General features: G+C 35.6%; 1 protein-coding gene across 50 annotated transcripts in view; it reads right to left on the reverse strand.

The window, feature by feature from the left end:
• Positions 1 to 24,782, reverse strand: part of PIGN (phosphatidylinositol glycan anchor biosynthesis class N) — a 187,007-nt gene that overhangs the window by 108,691 nt on the left and 53,534 nt on the right. For 35 of the 50 annotated variants that reach the window (XR_011542785.1, XR_011542783.1, XR_011542791.1 and 32 more), the window contains 8 exons: positions 23,137 to 23,215; positions 21,739 to 21,921; positions 16,205 to 16,344; positions 13,356 to 13,455; positions 13,159 to 13,251; positions 12,025 to 12,116; positions 9,291 to 9,399; positions 7,075 to 7,183 (listed from right to left, as the gene is read on the reverse strand). Coding sequence is in view for 38 of the 50 variants with exons in the window: in XM_070630255.1 (XP_070486356.1) it covers positions 7,075 to 7,183; positions 9,291 to 9,399; positions 12,025 to 12,116; positions 13,159 to 13,251; positions 13,356 to 13,455; positions 16,205 to 16,344; positions 21,739 to 21,921; positions 23,137 to 23,215 (905 nt within the window). In the remaining 12 variants the exon portion in view is untranslated. The remainder of the gene's footprint in view (positions 1 to 7,074; positions 7,184 to 9,290; positions 9,400 to 12,024; positions 12,117 to 13,158; positions 13,252 to 13,355; positions 13,456 to 16,204; positions 16,345 to 21,738; positions 21,922 to 23,136; positions 23,216 to 24,782) is intronic. The other 15 variants (XR_011542793.1, XM_070630270.1, XM_070630279.1 and 12 more) reach the window with 1 other exon arrangement.

Raw genomic sequence — 24,782 nt, forward strand, 5'->3', positions numbered from 1 at the left:
TATACATCATTCTAATAAGACAGGATAAACTGACAAAAGAATAAGGATATATAACAACATAACCAACAAAGTAGAGATTCTGGATATATATTGAACACCACAGTCTCATAATAGAGACTATATCTTCTTCTGATGTGCATATGGAATGTTCGCAAAAATTGATTATACACTAGTGCACAAAAAATATCAGCAGCTTCCCTAAAGTAGAAATAGTACAAACAATACTCTCAGACACAATGCAATGAAACTAGAAATTAAATACAAAACAAAAAGTTATAAAGTTATAAAAAAAGTTATAAAATAAAGAAAAAGGTCAAACCACTAGCTGAGTTAATTAAAGAAAAGGGGGAAAGTGAAAGTACGCAAAATAAATGATGAAGAAAATGTCTAATGATACAGAAGGAATTTTTTTAAATCATAAGAGATTACTTTGCATCCCTCTATGCAAATACATTTGAAAACCTAGAAGAAATAGATAATTCCTTAGGCAAATATAGCTTTCCAAACGAACCCCAGTAGAGATAAAAAGCTTAAATAGACCAACTTCATAGAAGAAACACAGAAAGTTATCAAGGAACTACCTAACAAAAAAAGGACTAGGTTTGGATAGTTTCACAGGAGAATTTTTCCAAGACTTTACAGAACAGAGAGTTCCAGTGCTACATAAGTTATTTCAGGGTACAGTAAATCAAAGGGAAACAATTTTTTTGATGAAGTAAGTATACTACTGATACCTAAACCTGATAAATATAGAACAAAAAGGAAAATTAAAGACCATTATCATTTATGAATACTGACAAAAATATTAGCAAATGGACTCCAACACTATGTTAAGAAAATAATACATTATAATCAAATATGTCTTAGGGGTTTATATCAGGAATGCAAGGATTGTTCAATCCCGGAAAATCTATTAACATTATTTACCATATTAATGGGTCTAAGGAAAGAAATCTAATTATTATCTCCACAGATCTTGAAGAAGTCTTTGGAGAATTCAACATCCACTCCTAATTAAAACCCTAAATAAAACAGGAATGCATGTACTTTCTTTAACACAATAAATATCTATATCTCAACCCTAAAGCCAGTATCTCTCTTAATGAGAGAACTCCAGAGGCATTCCCACTAAGGTCAGGAAAAACCAAGGAGGGTCACTATCTCCATTATTTAACATTGTTCTGGAGGTACCAGCCAATGTAAGTAAACTAAAGAAAACAATTAGAGGAATAAGAACAGGAAAGGAGGAAACATGTATCTATATTTGTAAATGGCATGATAACATACTTGGAAAATCCTAGAAAATCAATGATAAACCTAACTTAAGAAATGAAAGAATTCAGTAAAGAAGTAGGACATAAAATTAACATGTAAAAATCAATAGCAACTTATACTCAAATAATAATTAGAAGATACAGTGAATGAGAAAAGCCTATTTACAACAGCAACAAAAAAAGATAAAATACTTAGGAATACACTTAAGAAATATTCAAAGCCTAAAGGAAGAAAACTACATAAAGAATGGAGGCACAAAAGTAGACTGGAACAAATGGAAAGACGTCTCATTCTCAGAATGTTTCAATATTATCTACAGTAAAAATATGTTTCCCCTAAGTTAATTTATACATTTAATTTGATCTCAATAAAAATTCCAGTGGCCTTTTTTTGAGTTGGAAGGTGATTCTAAAGTTCATATTTTATTAAAATACACTACAAGGTCTCTATAACTAAAATAGTCTGCTATTGGCACATGAATAGACATATTAATGGAATAGACCAGAAAGTCTAGAAACAGACCAGTGTATCTAGTGTATGATAAAAGCGTTATCCCAGTGTTTACTGGGACAAATGAAGTCTTTATTAATAAAAATATTGGAACAGGGGCTGGCCCCGTGGTCAAGTGGTCAAGTTCGTGCTCTCCACTTCAGTGGCCCGGGGTTTCTCCAGTTCAGATCCTGGGCGTGGACCTGGCACCACTCATCAAGCCATGCTGGGGCAGCGTCCCACATGCCACAACTAGAAGGACCCACAACTAAAAATATACAACTATGTTCTGGGGGACTTTGGGGAGAAAAAGAAAAAATAAAAATCTTTAAAAAATATATATTGGAACAACTGGGTAGCCATTTGGAAAAAAATAAAACTAGACCACTTCCTTAAATGATACAGAAGAACACACTCTAAATGGATCAAGGATTGAAATATGAAAGACAAAAGCATACAAGTACTACAAGAAAACATGAGTGAATTCCTCTATAACCTAGTTATCAGGAAAAGCTTTCTGTGACTAAAAATGCAGATGCATTAAAAGAGGAAGACTGATTACACAAAAATAAAAATCTTTTGCATGGCAAAAGACATCATAAGCATAGTCAAAAGATAAATGACAAACTGGGGAAAAAATTTTGACATATATATATCTCACAGGTAAAGGACTAATATCCCTAATTTATAAAGAACTTTTAAAAATGGAAGCAAAGGACCAAAAATTCTATAGAAAACTAGGGAAAAGAGATGAATGGATAATTCCCAAAAAGAGATATAAAAATGGCCCTTCAGCACATGAAAAGATGTTTGACTTCACTCACAATAAGAAAAATTCAAATTAAAAACAAAGATGCCATTTCTCAAACATAAAATTGGCATAAATTCGAAAGCTTGAAAATAATTGATTGGCATTGGTATAAATTTATTGATTAGCATAAATTCAAAAGACATTGGTGAGGCTATGGAGAAATAGGCACTCATATCTTGCTGGCAGGAATGAAAAATAGTACACCACCTCTGGAGGGGAATTTAGCAATATCTAAAAGTACTACATATGCATTGCCCCTTTGAATCAGTAATCCAACTTCTAGGAATTTATCCTGAAAATACGCCTCTAACAATATGAATATGCATATGCTCAGTGTTATTCATTGCAAGATGATTTGCCATTTTTTAAAAAATCATTACTTACCTGAACATGAAAGCATAGAAGATTGGTTAAATAAACAATGGAATATACACACAATGGAAAACTAAATAGCTGTAAAAATAAAGAGCTCTATGAATTGATATGGAGTGATTACTAGGAGATATTATTAAGTGAAAGATGCGAAGTAAAAAAGAAGATATATGCTACCTTTTGTGTAAGGAAGAAGAAAAAATAAGAACACAAACCTACATCTGTTTACCATTGCAAAGAGAAACACATAACCGGAAAGCAACAAAGGTTACCCATGAGGGACTAGGGGCAGGGGAGAATGGTGGGTGGTAATACAGGCAGCACTTTTTTGAGCATATGTTTTTGTATAGGTTCTATGTTTGAAAGCATGTGAATATTCTACATATACAAAAAACTAAATCAAAAAGAAAGGGAAAGAAAAAGCACCTAAAAACAGAAAGCAAACTGAAACAAACAAACCTAGTTATATTACAAATAAATACCAAAATCACAATGAACAAAATGGAGGAAGGGAGGGAGGGAGGGAAGAAGGAAGAGAGGAAGGAAGGCAGGCAAGCGAGCCCATCCAACTATGGCATAGTATTTAACCAAAAACCTTGGTCTTGGGCAGGGTGGAATGCGGTGGGCAAAGTGAGAATTGCAAACAAATCCTGAATAATAGTAGGTTTGTTTATTGTAATGATATGGGTGAAACAGTTCTTAAATTATTTTAAATGTATTACAGGATTGAACAAATGAGTAAATGTGTTGATGTTTTGGGAAGCCAGGGTTATCACTGTGGAAGGAGGGGCATATAAACATGGAACAGAGAAAGGCAAGAAAGAACTCTGTGTGGATAGGTAGAATTAGAGGTATCAGTGTGGACTTATGGTCTCTAAAATATGTATAGGTACGTATATCTGCATGTTTATGTGCACACTATATATACATGTGAAAAATGTATGTGTGTGTACATATTTATATGTAATAGTAGGTATACATATATATATATTATACACATGCATGTATCTCCTAGTTGTCCACTGAACGGCAAAGAAGCAAAGATAACTAGGTAATGATGAATACAACTAGCACTCAGATCTTGGTCTCTAATGCCATTAACCCAATAAAAAGAGCTATTGCCCCTCAGAGAAAGAACTGATTTCAGAGTTGGGGCATGGTGGATATAAGGTAAGCCTTGTAAGGTAAACACCTTAATGCCAGAAAGTAAGAAAGTACTCAAAAAAATTATGGGGGCCTATTTACAAGCTACCTTGAAGGGGCTCTCTCTGGCCAAGTCTGGGACAATTTGAGCACCAAAGTATCAACAGTAATAAGTATAAACCTTTGAAAACATAGGAGCTCACAAGTCTACAACAACAATAAACAGAGAAGTGACTAAATGAAGGATGGATGAATAGGAAAGAAGGAAGGATTCTCACAGTAGAATGCTGAGAGCCTTCTGGTAAATGCAATGGGAGTGCTGGAGCCAGAAAATCATCCTTCTGCAGCCATCATGACAAAGACTGGATCAGGAAAGACTTATGAATGGATGCTAAATCTAGGGAGAAATTTTGATAAGAAAGATATTTGATGGTCTTTGAGGATCTGTCTGTCTCCCCACAGACAGCTTATTAGTTGCAAGGGAAGGGGAAAAACAGCAAATATACAGTGAAAAAACTGGGCAATACCTTGACAGGGTGATGGAAATTAACATCACCAACAAGGGACAGATAGGATCACGTGGCTCCAAATGAGACTCTAAGAAGGATACAACATCACTTACGCAGTATTCTGGCCAGTAGTGTATAACCTCAGTTTAATTACAGGGAAACATCAGACAAATGTAAACTGAGTAACAGTCTGCAGCAGGGGAGTTGGGATTGGCTATATTCTTAAAAAGTCAACGTCATAAAAGACAAAGAATGGGAAAATGCCATAAAGAACGTTACTAGGTCAACTGAAAAATTAATATATGAATGGTAGAATACACAAAAATATTGAATATAGTGTTTAAAAACTTTTACCCTTACATACACTCAGAAACACAGATAAGGAACAAGCATACAAAGTGGAGGATGGCTTTCTTTAATTCTGGTAAATGTTTTTTTTACCTTTTTAGAAGTTTTAGATGTCTAAAAATGAGATACAATGATAGATGCAAAAATTCTGTTTTCTTTGCTTCTCTTCCTCCTTGTGGTTTATCACTAGGTGGGTAAGAATACTAAAGAGTTGGGCCAGGCTACACTACAAAGAAATGAGGTTACGTGGTAAGTAAAAGCTGGGCTGCTACTTATGTATACCTGATCTCCTATTTATTATTTGCCATATATTATTTATCTGCTGGTGTGTGTTGTACATGTTTGCACAGTTGCAAAGTTATGTGGTATAAGAGAAAAACTTTCCTTTTTTACTATTTATTTTTTTTGCTGAGGAAGATTCACCCTGACCTAAAATCTCTGCCAATCTTCCTCTTTTTTTGCTGAGGAAAATTTGCCCTGACCTAGCATCTGTTGTCAATCCTCCTCTATTTTGTACCTAGGCCACCGCCACAGCATGGACACCAACAGATGAATGGTGCAGGTCCACACCCGGGAACCAAACCCGGGCCGCCGACGTGGAATGTGCCGAACCACTAGGCCACTGGGGCTGGCCCAAGACTTCCTATAATATTGTAGTTCTCATTCATAACTTTTGGTTTTTCTGTGGATTTGAAAACTAACATGTCATATGAGACATCGTTACACAGTTACCTCACTAGAATACCAGCCCACCTGTCTCTGCAGAATGTGAGCTCTAGGAGAGCAGGGACTGAGTCTATCTTTATTATTCTCAGGGGACAGAACATGCCAGAACATAGTACAAACTGAACACAATTTTTTTTTTGAGGAAGATTAGCCCTGAGCTAACATCTACTGCCAATCCTCCTCTTTTTGCTGAGGAAGCCTGGCCCTGAGCTAACATCCGTGCCCATCTTCCTCCACTTTATATGTGAGACGCCTGCCACAGTATGGCTTGCCCAGTGGTGCCATGTCCGCACCCGGGATCTGAACCGGCAAACCCCGGGCCACTGAGAAGCGGACCGTGTGAACTTAACCGCTGCGCCACCGGGCCAGCCCTGCACACAATTTTTAAAGTGAAGGAACAGTCATTGATATTGTTCATGCAGAATGAATGCAAACAGGAACTTTATTGATCGAGATAATATAAAAGGGAAGGCCTGCAGAGTGCCTATAATGAAATGAAGCTTACGTGGTGAAAATGAAGTTATATATATGATGACAGCAGTTACTGTCCAAGAATAACTGCCACTTAAACGCCGACCAAGGGGTTTGGAACAGGAGCAAATCAAAATTTTAGGAGATACATGTCTGCTTCCTGTCGTATTTTTAAGCCTCTGCTTGGATTTTAAGAGGAATCCAAGGAAAAACACTCATCTTTTAATCCACTTTTTAAGACAAAGTTCTATCCAAAATCTTTTTCTTTTTTAATGATGAACAACAAAATTATTTTAAAAAAGATAAAAGTTACAGTGCACATCACATCACCCACAGGCATTACAAAGTGTCATTTTTTTTAAACGAAAATCCCGGACTTAAAGCTAGCTCCCGTCCTCTCCTTACATCACGTGTCTGCTTCACACGCATACTCCAGCTCTGTTAAGTAAGAGTCCTGCAGAGAAATACGTTCTGGAACGTGCACCTGCCTTATAAAATGTGTAATGTGTTGGGAGGTGACTGATCAATGTTATTTTCAGCAAGAGAAATAAAGATAAAACTTAACCGTTTCCAAGTCCCTGTGTAAAAACTGAGAATTTACGAACTGACACAAAATTTCAGCAGAAGAATCTCATCACAAAACCCTCTTTTCCTCTGGAATCACTTAGATTTTTATCAGATGAGAATAAAAATACACCCTTATTATCAGGTCATAAATATTCTATATTAATTTTTATTAACACACGAATGCTCACAAAAGTTCTAATTTTCTTTGTCAAATTCCAGCAAAAGATAGAAGCAAAAGCTGGTTATTATTATTTTCCTGCAACAAAATTATTTCTTTGAATAACAATAATACAGATATAAATGGGTAATTTTAAGATATGACTTAATATAAAGTTATCTCATTTGGTTTGATTGACCTCTTACCTAATATTATCCAGCTAATGATCTGGTTAATAAGAGGAAGTCCTTGTTTCTTGAGTAGACTATTATCGGTGCTATACACAACGTACATGGAAAGCACCATGCTCAGCATCTGAAAAAAAATACAAAACACATAAATAAAAGAGAAGGTGTTGAGAGACTAATTTATATAGTAGAAAGAATACTTAGAAAAGTGCTTGAACAACCGGAATCTGGCCAAAACGCTATTGAAATTGGACAGCTCACCTTCTCTGTAACCAAGAGTTACAACTCTTGTAGCAAGCAAAGGTCCTCCTCTACAAGCATGAAATGAGGCATTTTACACTTTCAGGAGTATTGTGGCAAACATTATCACACTGTTTTGGCACACACTATCACATAGTGAACAGAAATATTCATTATGAACTTTGAAGGTTTCTTAAATCATGGAAACGCAGAGGGCGAAATGTATATGGTTTAGTGTCTTCTGGCCCTCACCCGCATTATTCATTCAACACATATTTGCAGCCTGAGTATTCACCTGGTACTGGGAATACAAGGACTACAATATTCTTCAGGGAATATATATAAACTAGCGTAGAGTTGGTAAGCTACGGCTTGTAGGCTGGCAGCCTGCTTTTAGAAATACTGTATTATTGAACATTGTCATGCCCATTCATTTATGTGTTGTCTACAGCTCCCTTTGCACTACAATTGTAGAGTTGAAAATTTTACAACAGACTCCATATGACCCATAGCCTAAAATGTTTACAATCTGGTTCTTTAGAAGAATGTTTGCTGACCCCTGAACTGGTGGATTAACTGCCATTTTAAGAAGTGAGCTAAGATATAGCTGTGAACAAAGTAAACTCTCTTAGAGATCAGATTAGCAACCTCATCACCAAATCCTAGAGATATATTTAATTCCCTCATATTTTCAGTGAATTAAGAAGGAAAAAACCTTGTCAATAAAGCTACAACACAATTCCAGGATCCTTTCAACTGGAAGACAATCTCATTTCAGAGACGTTAAAATGTGAAAAGATATTTGTCTTGGAATCAATGAAAAATATGCTACACAGTAGAGGAATAAATGCAAATTAATAAAGTTAATGTAAAAAGGAATTTCTTAACAGATTTACCTATACTTAGGGGTATTTCTAACAAAGCCCATAGGAATTTTAACATGACATTCTTTGCTCCTATAGAGTGAGATTCAGAAACACTCACTTCTGTCAAAGTACTCACTATTATAGGTGAATTCTGTCAGTGCTACCATGAGCTTTAGCGTAAAGCCAGGCAGTGTACCATTTAAAATGAAAGACATGTTCCAATGGTTTGATAGGAGCTTTGACAAAATATTTCTTCTCTTTTTATATGTTCTCTGTCCTCTAAGGATGAATTAACATCTATTAAGTGTTATATATTTTATTTCAGACTATTCTTGGAAATACTTTCTATTATTATTCCAGCTTTGTTCTGAGGAAATATTTTGAGAAGACTCATATAAGTTATTTTGTTTTTAATTAGTGGTCTAGATAGGTTTTTAAAATTTTTTATTGTTTAAAAGAAAAAAGTAGTTTCCATTCTTACCTACAAAAAAGCTATAATTTTACAGAATGACATTATATAATCTCTATCGCTCACAACCCTACTAGTTATTATCTCCACTTTACCCATTAAAAACAAACTGAAGTTAAATTACTAAAAATCACACATCTAGTATGCAGCATAACCAGGAACTGTCTCAATTTTGAAATGTCAAGTTCAAAGTTCTCTTCAACACACCAAAGCCACTAACCAAGGTAACGTTTATTTTCTCCTAGGACTTGTCTTTAGTCTTACACTGGCTATTCTTCACATAAATATACTCAAAGGCTGCTTTCACTTTAAAGAAGCTTACCTTTTTCCTGACCCAAATGAAAACAACATAGAATCTCAAGTCTAAAGGAGGCCCTTTTCAGCTCAGCTTTTTGGTCAATACAGATGCCTCTTAAGTCTCCTTAACCTCTGCTCTCTGGGCATCTTTGGGCTGCCCCCTTTAGACCTTTTTGTTATTTCATACCTTTTAGAAAATATATTTCCACGTAATACCTTAAACAGAAAACTTTCTTCTCAGCTGGCAGGTACTGAGTACAGTAAATATGATAGCATCACAGTAACAACATAATGAAATACAACCATAAGATACATTTTGGTGTATCATTAGTATACCATAGTGTCAAAAATCTGTAACTGACCTGTAATAGATGCAATGGTAGCTCTTCATTTACAAAACTATCTTTTCTTTTTGTGAGAGACGCTACAACAAACAGGGATAGGAGAAGAACCAGCAAGCCGGCAGTCATTCTGTTTTAAAACACAATTCACAATTTCAAATTTCCTTAAGATATTTACTGAACACATATCGTATGAAATATGAGACATTTTACTCTAATGTAGACCTTCTCATTTGGTTTAATCAAGACGAACTAGAAAAATGGATACACAGGTATAAGAATGAAAATCTTAGAATAAAAATACCATAGAGATGCAGTTATTTGTAACTTGTCACTATTTTTTAAGTATCTTTATCTTATTTCTATAATTTGATTTTTAAAACTTTTATGTATACCATTTACCATTACTCTTAGCCTGACTGGAAAAATTTACAGAAAACAATATAAAAGATAGCTAAACAAACATATCATCAGTATCTAAAACACACATTTTTCTGACTATAAGCATTTAACTCATACAAAAAGGATCTGTATTTATAATCCATACTACTCCTAGCACAACAAATTGCTCCTTTTTATCATTGACCTTGGTGCTTTCCTCAGCTATTCCTGGCTAAAGGAAGAGTAAGACATAAGACAGCAGTCACAAGGAAACATGCAAGGGAGGCACTTTGTACAGTAATGAAACAACAAATTCTACTATTTCAAGAACACCAGCTATAGTATGGTTTCTGAAGTCGAAGGAAACTGACATCAAGGAAACGGTATACTAATGCTGAACTCTGACTCTCATCTCCTAAAAATCTGAATAACATAGGATGACTGAAATTGAGGACAGAATCCGGAACCAGCAACATAACAGAACAAAAAGGAGTTGGTTTAAGAGAAATGAGAAAGAGCAAAGGGCAGGGCTAAGAAGACCGCAAAGCAGGAATTCCCAGGAAAATGCGTGTTTGTTTTTTATTTATTTTTCTAATATCCTCTTTGCGAATCATAAGGGAAAAAAGTAGTTACGCATTCAACATGGACTATCATTAAAACTTATGAAAAATAGCCACGTATGATCAAGATTCTTTGTTTGCTTTTGCTTTTTTAAAAATAATTTTGTATTTTAATTCACTGACAGATATGTTTTTACTTCAGAGAACTAGAGTAACAAGGATATTACCACTATGTTATATATATTTTTGCTTTTTCTTTTAATTTTATCCATGTTTTCACATATCTTGCACTGCAATTTTCTAAAGAAGGGAGGTGAGGTGATAGATCAAATGGAGAGCAGAAATTTCTCCATGAACGAGGAGTAAAAATAAAGAAGTTCCAAATATAGCTACTAGGAAATCCACACAAACAAATCACTGAGGAATTTAAGAAGTATAGAAGGAAACAACATAATTTTTAAAAATACAAATTAAATTTCTCACGTTTTAACAAGTTTGCTTCCTGAATTCATCTTTACTACAATATGCAAGTGGCAAATTTCTACGAAGACCATTTACACAATTTCTTTTCCTTTTAACACATGATAAATTCTGCTCAACCACGTCAATACTGTTAGAGCAGGACAGACAGGCAGACGCTGATTAAAGGATGGAAAGGCGCTTTCCAGAGACAAGAGAAGAGCTCACAGAGCAACACGAAGCAAGAAATAAATGAAAATATTTGAATTCATCCTCTCACATACTATTTGTAGTGTATGATAGCTGCAAAATGTTTTTACTTAGTAACACTAATAAAGTATGGATTAGGTAGTATGGTCTTAGAATTCAATACAATTATTTGGGGCTGTGATAATAAACTGACTTCCTGGAATAATTCGTTATCTAGTCCATATTAGTATTCTTACAGAAATGAGATAAGTGTGTAGAGCCTCACAAATTAGCACATACTTTAAAAAACATTTAGTTAATCTTCCTTCAGCTAAAATAGATTTACCCTCATTGATTAAAGATTAGGTTAAAATGCTAAAAAAAATGCTCTTATACAGAGTTCAAAAGAAAGTAATGTGATTACATGATTTAAAAATAAGAGAGAAAATGGTAAATGAAATAACGATCATTTAACTTGGCAAGCCCATGCATGCACACACACACATACACAGAGCCAGTAGATTACTTGATAATAATTTAAAAGCAAAGTTAAAAGTAAAGGTAACCAACTATTTTACACATTTATTTAGGATATATTGAGGAGAAGTAAATAAAACAGCAGCATGGAGAATTCAGGTAAGGTATATAGACTTTTCTAACAATTTAAATGATTAAACATGGGAAAATTGTCAAGACAGAGTTTCTCCCCATGGACATCTTTAAATTCAGATTAGAATAGGAGAAAATTTCATTTTTATAAGACTTTTAAACTGTGGACATGCTCCAAGGCAAACATAGCATTATATCAATGGTTTTTTGACCTTTTTGTTTTGGCAACAGAAACATTTTTTCATATGAAACCTTTTACTAATTCCCCAATATAGAGAAAATACAAAACCTTCTAGACCTTTTATTCTTTGCATTTTAAGTTATCACTGTTTGGTACAATTTCATTTTTTGTGAAGGCCCAGAAGCATCTCCAGAGAGCTGTAATGACTCTCAGAGCCTGGGCCAAAATTATGACTAATGGTTTGATATTAGCATTTTAACTTCCAGTTTGTTCACGTAATTTTAAACTCATAACCAAGATTAGGTTCATATGTCACAGTGTTAATTGAGAAAAACAATTGTATTGAAAAGAAAATAAGTTAAAATATTGTTCATACACTAGAGAGATATCTGGCTTTCGTCCTACAACAGGCATCAGAGGGAACACTGCCAGGAGCAAAGAGAAGAAAATCCAATTCAGTGAGGTCCTCTAAAATAAAGAAAAAGTTACCTTTAGACAAATATGGTTAAGAAAACTGTCTTCACTGTTTCACAGACTACATGGAAAATGCAAAGGCTTACACCTATTTCCTTCAAACAGTAATACAGTTACTATTTGTGAAGGATCTGTCATAGAGTAGGTACCATGTTAGGTATAATATGAGTGTTATCTTTTATTGTCACAATAACCTCAAGTGGTAGCTTTTATTATTCACAATATTTCAGATGAGGAAACTGAGCTCAGAGATGTTAAAACATAAGTAGCATCAGGTCTATGACTAGTAAATGAAACAACCAGGATTTAAACCTGGGCCTGATATTTCAAAGCATTCATTCAATTTATGTTATACCATATATCGATTACATCTGTAAGAAAGTTGGCCTGCAACCATAATCAAATGATTGAGCCAAGGAGGGAAATAAGTGAAAATACTTTTAATTGGAGAACTGTATAAGTTCTCATAGGGTTGAAAGAAGATATTTCCATCTGCCGCTACCTCCATCAAAGTATTAAAGCGGAAACATGAGAGTATTCACTGTAGAAGCACATTGTAATTCCCTACCTAAAGGAAGGAAATCAGGAATAATTATATTTTAAAATAATCTATCATGAATATATACTTCTCCAGAAAAAACACAAGGTGGCTCAGGGCCAGGAGAGAGGTGACTCCTCTCACTCAAGCTCAGAGCGTGGCCCCCTCTGCCACTGCGCTGCTCTGGGCAGCTCCTCAGCTGCTCCACCATTTAGACATCGGAGGCTAAAGGAATTCAGGAAATGCTTCAGAGGAAGACCTACCAGCTCCGCTTCCAGAGTATTTCAATCACCACACGACCAGCTCATTTTGACACGCGAGTCTATTTGAATCACTGAAACTTTAAAGGCAGCCTTAGTCCTCCTGTCAAAAGGACCAGGCTCTTTACGCAAGGACTCACTGTGCCCTTTTCTCTAAAAATGAACAATTCCCTGAGTCAAACACATATCAAAACAAAGTAGCTCCTAACCTGTCTAGTGTCAAAATGAGTACTTATACCTTTGCTCGAGTCCACAACTGAGTGATAAATGGCCAACCCGCAAACGCAATAAGTCCAGCTGTAAGCATATAGCGGTAGAAAAAACTGAGAACCTAGAAATGCATTCCAAAGAAGAAATGAAAAATCAGGTCATTTAAAAGGAGTTACATATATATGAAAGCAATCTGAAAATGTTGTAATGTGGTTAATGACTTACTAATACTTCAATTCCCAGGGTAGAGACTAACAGGTATCCAACAAAATGACTCGGAGGGCAGCTCAAGAGTGATGCAACAAGGTCTTGAATAACTTGAAATCTGTTTAACGAGATTATTCATAAAAAGATTATTTACACTCCATATTGAATCACATATTGGGTCATAAATAATAAAAAATAAAAACATTCCACAGAGCTAGAAATCAGGGAATTTTCATTATTCAAAAACTGAGATAATCTTGAAAAGATTTATTTCAATGGCTTTGATTACCTAAATTATTTTTTTTAAATCTAGAAGTATTTTAGGAAAAACTGCAATTTCTGAATTAATTTGCTATAACCACAAAAATTTGCTTGGTTTTTATAAACATCAATGACAAGAAATGTCTTGTTTGATCTTAGTTTAAACATGGGTACATGCAATTACAGATATAATACCAGAAATAAAATACAATGAACTCAAACGAATAAAACTGAAAAAATTTTTTAAATTCACCAAGGTTAATCTTATACTGAAATCTCATCTATCTTAATGAAATAAAGGTAGACTTTCCTAATCTAGGTAGAGTAAATCTTTTTTTTTTTAAAGATTGGCACCTGAGCTAACATCTGTTACCACTCTTTTTTTTTTCTTCTCCCCAAAGCCCCCCAGTTCATAGTTGTATATTCTAGTTGTGAGTGTTTCTGGTTGTGCTATGTGGGAGGCCACCTCAGTATAGCCTGATGAGCAGTGCCATGTCTGTGCCTAGGATCTGAACTGGTAAAACCCTGGGCCCCTGAAGCGGAGCATGTGAACTTAACCACTTGGCCACGGGGCCGGCCCTAGGTAGAGAAAATCTTTATTGCACTTTTTCACTGAGTTAAATAACCTTTTCCAAACCCAATTTAAGATGTCACTAAATTATACACTAATTGTAATTAAATGTGAATACATAACCATTAAAAATGCGTGACATACTTGAGTACATTTTACATTTCATTTCTAGAAAAAAAAACTAGCATTTGTAGTGCATTATTAAATAGTTAATTAGGAAAGTCAGTATGATTTGGTTTATGACTGTTTTCTGATTGAAAACAATGGCTACATAATATTATCAAAACTATTAAGGTGTCATGTAGGAAAGAAAAGCTAACATCAGTCAAAACGAGGATGTTTCTTTTGTTCTCAACAGTGAATAAGCATAGAGAAACAAGAGAGGATTTTGTTAAATCATTTAAAAGATTTTTTTCTAGAGGAAAGTGAATTTCTGTGTTTTATTTTCTATATAATCTATCAAGAAGAAAGAATACAACATACCTTTTTTTTATGATTGGCACCTGAGCTAACAAGTTTTGCCAATCTTCTTTTTTTTTCTTCTCCCCAATGCTCCCCAGCACATAGGTGTATATTCTGGTTGTGAGTGCCTCTGGCTGTGCTATGTGGGATGCTGCCTCAGCATGGCCTGATGAGCAGTGCCATGTCCGCACCCGGGATCTGAACCAGCAAAACCCTGGGCCGCCCAAGCAGAGCACGAGAAGTTAACCACTCGGCCATGGGGCCGGCCCGCAACATACTTTCAAAATCACATTTTCCCTTAAAATTTAAACATACATGTCATCTTCATAATTAGTACATTTAATTCAGGAGGGGTTCTGTAGAAAACTGAATTTTCTATAAGGATAAAACTTTTCATTCTAAAATTTTAAAAGCAGATTAAATGACATTAGAAAAAAATATATGATTTAAATATGTATATCTAGCAACCCTATTCCTTTCAAATGGAGAAGTAACAGCATGTTCTTTTGTCAGTGTCTTTTTGCTTTATATCTTAAGATGCTAATAAATATTTCAATATTAATTTTATTTTCTACATTTTTAACATTTTAATATTTTTAAAACTTAACGTTTTTAAAGAATGGAAGAGATGGTCAAAGCTGGAGTTAGCAAAAATTAGAAAAAAATACACGTTGTATTTTTTTATAAAATGTATAAAAAATGTATAAAGTATAAAATGTATAAAAAATGTATAAAAAATGTAAATTGTATAAAAAATGACACACATGCTAGCCAACGCTGAAAATACCCTTTTATTCTGGGTTCTCACTCCCTGGGCTGTTTTAGGGGTCTGGTTTTCTCAGAGGATCCTTGGATATCCAAGACTAAGTTTAAATTCTAGATTATTGGTGCAAATATAGAAATCAACAAGATCTGCAACGTGACCCTCGCTGCCTGTGACCAGGAACCAGCACAACGTTTTAGTGGTTTTACTTCAAAGTGCTTGAAACTTGCCTGAGATCCCCACCTCTGATGTTTTCTAAGAATCCCTTTGAAATCCACTTGTGCAGAAGCACTCAGCACACGTGAGTAATATCCACTCCTCTTTGTATGCACGCATTACTAGATTGGGTTTCATTACAAAGCTTCATTTATCTAGGTTTACATGATGGATAGGAAAGGAGGGGCAAAAATGTTTGGAAAGAAACTATGCAAATTTCTTCATGAAACACAAAGATACACTGGAATCTGAGATGGTGAGACAAGTTCAAAATCTAAGCTACTCCTGGTATGGTACAAACGATATTAATTATTTTATTTTTATTCCAGATTTTTCTTATAAAAGGTACCCAAAGAAGGGAACAAAGTCAATGCTACTTCAGGGCAATAAAGATGAAGTCAAAAGGGAATGGTAAAACAAAAAGGATGTTTATATGCAACATTTACACTATTATAAATGAAGTGAGAGGGCCTGGAGATTTGAGGGTATTATAAATATCTTTGATGACTTATGCTACAGAAATCTAATGCATTTTAAATACAGATTTAATTATCAGTGAAGTGAAAAAACAAGACAGCAAGATGTGTTACTTACTCTCTTAGAACCGCATACCATATTGGCACTGGCAATAAACAATAGATGTAATAAGTCCAGGGATATGCTTGAATCAGCAGGAAAAATGCTACTAAAACACCAATAGCTACAAAACTATATTGCAGGAGACGGCTTGGTTTCTGAAAATCAAACAAAACGTTGAAACACTTCCAAATTCATGCTAATTGATAGGCTTTTAAGAGATTTTATAAAGTGAAGAAACTATATTACTTTTTTCCCAGTGGTTCTACAACTAGATGATTAATCTAAGAACTGCATTTTAAGAAATCTGCCATTAAAGCAGCATATTCCAGAAGAAAAGGCTAGATAGCCTGGAATTGCTGCAATTAAGCAATTCTCAGTTTAAAAGTGCTTATGTTCCAAGTTTGTTTGCAAGTAACTTGTTCGGAACTCTGAACATCTTTCTCCTTAGTAACAATTTTATAAATGCTGATTGAATTCTCTGACTAGCTTACAAAAACCCATTTAATCCACAAGAAACTATGTGCCTTATTTTCACTTGGGACAATGCTTCCATCTATTCAAACTCCAACTTGACATGCTGCCCACGCTTCTCTCTCCACTGACCAACCACAGTAGATTCATTCAGTCATATCTCCTCTTCCCAACCACCTGCCAAGCAAGAAAGGAGTTCCTCAATGTAAGTCACCAGTGATGGCCTCCATGGGCTACACAGGCCCATGGGTGCTCTGGGCCAGGAGTAATGATGCAAGCGTCAGGGACAGAAGTTCCAATGACTGGGAAAGCAGTGATGCTAAGAACAGTATCACATATATACTGATATGAATCACATACATAATGATTATGGAAAGGTATGATGCTAAGAATAGTACAGGAGAACAAAACCAGGAATGGAGGGGCAATGTGGTGCTCTCCGGCCCCTGTTCCTTGTTTTCTCTATTTTCCCCTGGCTTTGCTAGCCAAAGCTAAATAAGCTGAGAATTAAGAATTACCTTCCAGAGTAGGGGAATTTAGAGAGGAAAAGCACAAAACTTTTTTCCTCTTTATAATTCCTCCCTACTGGAATAAAATGTCACCAGGAAAGAAGTAAGAAGCAAAGAGAAACTAGGGCATAGTTGTAAAAAGAAGGTGAAACACAGCATTGTGTTTAAGAGTTTGGAGCTACATAGGTAAGAATTCAGATCCTGGCTCTGTCACTTGCTCACTACATGACCATGAGCAAAGTACAAAACTTTTCTGAGGCTTAATTTCACCCCATCTATAAAATGAGAATGATTCCATATGTATTTATCAACATTGGTAATGCTTAAATGAGATTATGTAAAGAAGTTAACAAAATGCCCAAAATATTACTACTGTTTAATAAATAATGGCTGCTATTATTAACTTTATTTTTATTCTTTCCTCTTCTACTTTTCTGCATTAGTCCCAGAAGTCACTACAGAAACCCTTCAGTGAATAGCTGGAAATGAATGAGCTAGCAATGGAGGTCCCAAAGCAAGGGGACGGAAGGGGAAGGAGCAAATACCAAATGGGTGTGGACAGGTGGAGTCTCTGAAACTGAAGGTGGCTGAGGTGTGTATTCCTTGTAACAGGTGAGACTGGTTTCACATCATTTTGAGAACAGTAAAATAATAAGAAAAGAAGTTTAAAGGAGTACCTAAAAAAATACTCAAGGAATTTTCTAGCGTCAGTACAATACGGTATAATTACCTAATCCCTTGATATATAAAGTAATAGACATTACAAATGACATCTACTTGTTGGAAGCTAAATCATAAAGAATTTGGTTCAGCTGAAGTAAAAATTGAAAGGATTTGCAAATAACGAGAGTGGCAGACATTTTCTACTTCATCATGAATTGACTCCCCGCCTCTCTTCGGCTCCCCCAAAAACACCTGACAATAATGAACCATGCCATGTGCATTGATTACTCCTGCAACCAGGAAACATTTAATAAGTCGCATACTCTATGCTATGGTCAGTACTAGGTACGGGCCTTCAAGGAGTTTAAACCATACAGGTGGAGACTGAATCATGGGATTGGTTTAAGGGATTAATATTTGGGGATTTCACGAGTTAATAAGAGAACAAGGGAAAGCGTATGGCAAAACAAAGATATTTTGTTCTAAAGCAAAAGACATCTGACCTGGCAGAAGCAAAGGAAAAGAGACTATGGAAGTGAAATGCAGAGTTCAAGTCAGAGCAGCTGCGGCAAATTACATTTAAAGAAAACAGAATATTCGCTGCATACTTGCCTGTAACAGTTAGAAACGACCTGTATAATCTGGGGACACTGTCATGTAGAATTGACATAAACTTTGGAGTCAGACCTAAATTTAATTCCAGTGCTGCCATTCTACTTGCTTGTCAGTTTGACTACAGCATTAGCTTGTCTGAAGCGGCTTCCTCATGCGGCAATGGAGGATAACACGTGCTGCAGCTCAACTCTCGCTCCCGTCAGGCCCTCTAGAGTCTGGCCCTGTTGAAGACTTGCCGCTCTTCCAAGCTGTGCTGCCTCTCTCCTCAACTGACAGACGCCGCTCTCTGCGTGTCTTTTCCTTTTTTCCTACTGGGCTAGCCTACTTACCTTTTAAGATTTCACTTCAGCAATAACCTCCTCTGCGAAGCCTGCCTGCACCCCAACTGCAAGCATCATACCCTAATACGTGCACAGCTGCACTCCCCGTACCTCCTAACCGTTCTCCACGCCTCCCTTCATCACTGCTATCAACTACTGGCATTTTAGTCTTTCTTCCCAATTGTTTAGATTGTGTCACTTCACCAGATTATAAACTCACTGAAGAGGAATCAGAATGTTTTTGCCAACAGAATCAAAGTGTTCAAAATACTTGCAATGACCTCAACTGTAATGGTCAGGTTTATGTGTCAACTTGGCTAGGCTATAGTCCCCAGTTATTCAATCAAACGCTAATCTAGTGTTGCTGTGAAAGTATCTTGTAGATGTGATTAGAGTCCATAATCAGTTGACTTTAAGTAAGGGAGATTATCCTAGATAATTGGAGTGGGCCCAATTCAATCGGCTGAAAGGCTTTAAGAGCAGAACGGAGGCTTCCCCGAGGAAGACACTGCACCTGTTGAGTGCAGCTTCCGATCCTGTCTGCAAGTTTTCCAGTCTGCGCTTCCTGATGGCCTGACCTATGGATTTAGGCCTCTTGCCTAACTAGTCCCCACAATCACATAAGCCAATTCCTTATACTCAGTCTCTCTCTTTTTTTTTTTTTTTTGAGGAAGATTAGCCCTGAGCTAACTGCTGCCAATCCTCCTCTTTTTGCTGAGGAAGGCTGGCCCTGAGCTAACATCAATGCCCATCTTCCTCTACTTTATATGTGGGACGCCTGCCACAGCATGGCTTGCCATGCAGTGCCATATCTGCACCTGGGATCCGAACTGGCAAATCCTGGGCTGCCAAAGCAGAATGTGTGCACTTAACTGCTGTGCCACCCGGCTGGCACCACACACTCAGTCTCTTAATACGTAGATTTTACTGGGTCTGTTTCTCTGTCACAGAGAACTAGCTGATACGCCAACTAAATAAAGTCTAACGCCTATAGTCCAGCGTTTGAGGCCTTTGATTAGTTCAGTCTAATCTATATTGTCAGTATTAGCTCTTAATAGGCACTTGAACAAACTTCCCACATTCTCCCCAACTTGAACTATTTATTTTGAAGGCAGCATGGTATAGAAAGAGCATAAATTTAAGTATTACAAAATATTAGTTCTGTCATTAACATCAGTGTGTCCTTAAAGAAAATATATCTCTCTCTGAGCCTAAATTCCCCCAACTATATAATGATAATCATAACTACCAAATTTAGGGTAGTGTTAAGCTTAACTGAATAGCGCACGTAAAGCACCGGGGACAGTCCTGGAATGGAGGGGCTCAAGAAACATTACCTATTATCCCAGCATAATACATTTTCCCAGCTCTGCCTCTGTTTATATGATTCTATTTGCTTTAATTCTCATCTCCTTATAGTCTGAGTGTTAAAGTTCCACCAAGACTTACTTTTTCCTGTTATCATCACCCTAGCTAAAGTGAGCTCTCCTTTATTTAAAATAGGATAATCTTTGCATCACGCTAAACCTAACGTATATTAAAATTGTTAAATGTTAAAGTTGTCTTTTATAACGTGTGTAGTATAGTGACCTGTGTCTGATAAGGTGGTTATGTGTGTACATCTCTTACCTACTTTACTTAATTCTAAGCTTCTTGAGAACAGAATCTGAATTTTACATTTCTTTGTATAGCCTATGCAGCATCTAGTGTTGTACTGTACACTCAATTAAATATTTGCTGTATTATCAGATTAATAATAAAGAAGAACTATCAGCTATAAAACTGCTGACACATCAACCTAAAGACATATCCTTTCACAATAGCCCAAACATCAAGATGAATATGAAAAGGCAGCATCTGGCACAAGACTATTCTGGACTCAAACCTCAGCTCCTCCACATCCTAGCTGAGTGGCCTTTTGCAAGTTATTTAAACAGCTTGTTTCCTCTTTTGTAAAGAGAAATTATAATCCTACTTTCAGCATTGTTATGAGTTTAAAATGGCAAAATAAATTTAAACTACCTAGCAGAATGCCAAGACATATCCATTACTAAAACACAATTGTTTCTGTCTCTTTTCCTATCATGTGAGAAATTATTCCTATTCTAGACAATTTCACATACATTCAAATAATGAAAATTACTTGCAGGAAATTATTTAAGATGTATTAAAGTACTATAAAAAACTGGGAAAAAACACTACTGTTCTCCTTCTATTACAGAAAAATAAAATATAAAATTGTAAAAAGTTACCACTGGAAATGTTTGCAGACTGTTATTATTAATAATATCCTATCTGGAAAGTCAGCAACATATTTTAAAAGAGTAAAGTGTTTTAACGTAGTAAAACCATATATGTACTGTTATATTTTCTCATTTATATGAAACACTATTAGAGGTTTTTTTCTGCATTGAAAAAGTAAACTAGGGACTAATTCTTAAAATGAGGATAAATAGAAAGTTCTGGAAATTTGTATTTAAGAATTTCATAAAGTTGAAATAAGGTAAGAACAGTTCCAGAAAACATATACATTATTTAAAAAGAAGCCTTTTGAATAGTGATTTGTTGCTTTCCAGCTCCTATTCTTTTAATATCAGATAAAGTTAAATATATTGCTTTGAAGTAGTTTTCTGACCACCTGTACTAGAAAGATATGGAATACTTACAACATGGGAAATAATCACAGAAAAGAACAGAAAATCAACACAGTGTCACAGGAGAATTTAAATTATACAGGTATCTTTATAGGCCGCTTCAGTTAAAGGGCCATTATTATTAATACACTCTTTTCCCAACTAAAGAAACAGAGATAATTGAGAGAAAAAGAAGAAAAGCAAGTAAAAGATAAGAGTTAGCTGCATCAACCTGCACACTGTATGAACTCATTACAAGTGATTTGATTTGATTTCTTTCCTCAGTCCTAGTGATTTTACACCATCATCTGAATCTCCATTATAGTTTCTGAACATACCTTAACTTCTTTACTACCACCTCTGGGAAGGTTGGAATGAAACTTAAGGATCAACAAAGAAGCATAAGATGTCCATCCCACGAAACCAAGAACAACGGTGATGCCCAAAAAGAATCTGTCGTAAGTGTGATAATAGGACAATCCTTTCAATGCAAGATGAATCAGCTCCTTGCAAAGGGAGATCTACAGAGAAAGAAAAATATAACTTGCCACATGGAAAGAATAAGAAAACCTAAGTGTCAAAGGAAGGAAAATTATTAAAATTAGAGTGAGTGTAGATGCCTGATCAAGAACAGATTTTAATTGTTCGAGGATCTTCTTGCAAAGTAGAAGAAAAATTCCTGAATAAAATGAATGTTTAAATCTTGATAAGAGGGGCCAGCCCAGTAGCACAGCAGTTAAGTTTGCTCATTCCGCTTCGGAGGCCTGGGGTTTGCTAGTTCGGATCCCGGGTATGGATACGGCACCGCTTGTCAAGCCATGCTGTGGCAGGCGTCCCACATATAAAGTAGAGGAAGATGGGCATAGATGTTAGTTCAGGGCCTATCTTCCTCAGCAAAAAGAGGAGGATTGGCAGCGGATGTTAGCTCAAGGCTAATCTTCCTCAAACAAACAAAAATCTATAAATCTTGATAAGAAAGGGCATTTTAAATGCATCTATCTGTGATTTAATATAGCGATTTAAAATCATTCATTTTGTGGAAATTATTTTCAGAGTACATGAAAGAAAGAAATGAAGGCCCTCTACTAGACGTCCCAAATAAAAGAGATGCCCACATTTATATCATTTTTTTACTTTCTCATATCAGACTACCCAAATCAGTAATAAAACATCATTAAAATAGCTTAGTATTTTGGAGGAGGAGAACAGCTTACCATTTTAAAAGCAATACAAAAATAAGCATTAGAAATACATGGTATTACTCAGGCAATTTTAGAAACTACTAATAGAATTCTATCATAGTTTAAAATTATGTGACCATTTAACAAAGAGAAAGTCAATGAAAAACATAGTAGGGTAGGAGCCGGGAGGAGTCAAAGCTTCAATATAAATATTAGACTTCTGATAGTGTGTAGATAATTCCAAATGTACAAATATGGCATGTTCTAAAATATTATGCATAAGTAAGGTGATAGAAACCTGGAATACACTTTGTCATCATAGCAAATGGCAATTGTTCATTTCCAATGCTAACCTAAAAAAGTTTACCCATAACATTATCTGAAACAAGAGAAGTATGCCCATGGCAAAAGCAGCTACTTAGGAAATACAATCCTATCTTGAGGGTTCAGGAAAGCTCCCTGGCCTGCCCACTGTGCTCTCCATGGCCATACTTTGCCCCTCCCCGTATCCAAAATGATGATCAGCTGTTTACATAACAAGGCCTGCATACTTACTGCTTCATCATACTTTCTCTGTTTTATATAAGATCTTGCTTTTCTTAAAATGTTGTGCTGTTTAGACTCAGAAAGCAACCTACAAAGGAAAAAAAAGTTAGGTTTAAAATGTCTCCTCATTTCAATTATATTTTTTCTTATTTTTTTGCTGAATTGAAAATAAAAGAATGGTGAAACGAGAAAATGAAAAAACAAAACAAAAGAAAAAAAGAAACTTCAAGCTAAAGTGTATTATTGCTGGTTATCAGAACTCTTCTAAGAAACAGCTTATAGTTAAATTTGGTGTTCTTGACTCAAAGTTTTAACTGCCAAACTATACTTATGATAGTCATATAATCCATCATTTTGAAGAAACGTTAATACTCTGGCTAACAAAGAAATTCTGATTAGATCAACAGAATGAATGGAACAGCATACTAGTGTTGTGAGTCCACCGCACAGCCCTTCCATGCTCATTGGCAGACACAGCAGACAGGCAGATCCATCATGGCGCTCGCCTTGTACCCCTGAGCCAGAGGAGCCTAAGAATTTTCATTACCGAGGAGCTCGGGGCAGAGCCTAACCAATAGTCAGTTACTGAACAATTTGAACCTATTTGCTATTCTTATACTGTACCATATACCTTTTCTGTTCCCCTATCTTTCATTTTTCTTTCCTTCATTTCCCTGTCCTTTTACCACAGTAGAAACCTTAAATACACAAGAGAAATACTCCTAATATTGCATAAATTGAAAAGGTACATATCTAAAGGTATTAAGTTCATGGAATGTAGAAACTGAGGAAATATAACCAGAACATAACTACCTTATTGAAATAACTAAGTATATTTAAGTACAAAATATACTGCTTAACTAACACCTACACTCCTAAAATGAATACCTTTATATTTAAAAAGTACAAAAAAGCTATTTAAAGATATATTAGGTTAGATGATATGAAATTGCTATTTTTGTATGTCAAAACTACTAAATTAGATATTGGCAATTTCATATGGTTCAACATAATATAATCACTTGGCTTCTTTCTATTTGGTTCCAGAAGTCTCTGAAGAGATAAGATTGAGATGTGTAGGAAGTAAATCTTTTAAGTGATGTTATTAATTTGAGAGAGATCACAGAGTTCTTTCATAAACTGAAACTCTCTGTCTAGAAAATATGAATAATCTGAAATCTTTCATGTAATTTCAGAAAATTCATGAACCCCAGAAGCTCCTCTATGTACCCTCCAGAGTTCCCTGGTTAAGAATCTGGGGCTTCCACATCTTTCAATTCAGGGGAATCCAATCACTGCTTCAGACTGCAGGAAAATTCCCCACCCCTGGACTCACTGGGATTTGAAGTAAAAAGGGAGCAGGAAGCAGGAATATGTGAAAAAAAAACAAGTTACTTCAAATTGTTGCCATGATCCAGTTCTTTGTTCTTCAGACATCACACATTTTGGAATACTTTCCTGGAAGTCTTAAAAATGGAACTACTGGGCCAAAGTGCAGAGGCCTCTCTGAAGGCTGTATCTGGTTGAACTTTCCAAATTTCTTCAAGGCCTTCTACTTGATCTCCCTCCCCTTGCTCTGATCCACTCAGCTTCCTAAAACGCTGATTGCATCTTCTAACTTACTTGAAATTGATATGGGCATCCTACTATCTACT

This window comes from Equus przewalskii, chromosome 7 (genome assembly GCF_037783145.1).
Source record: "Equus przewalskii isolate Varuska chromosome 7, EquPr2, whole genome shotgun sequence".
NCBI lineage: Eukaryota > Metazoa > Chordata > Mammalia > Perissodactyla > Equidae > Equus > Equus przewalskii.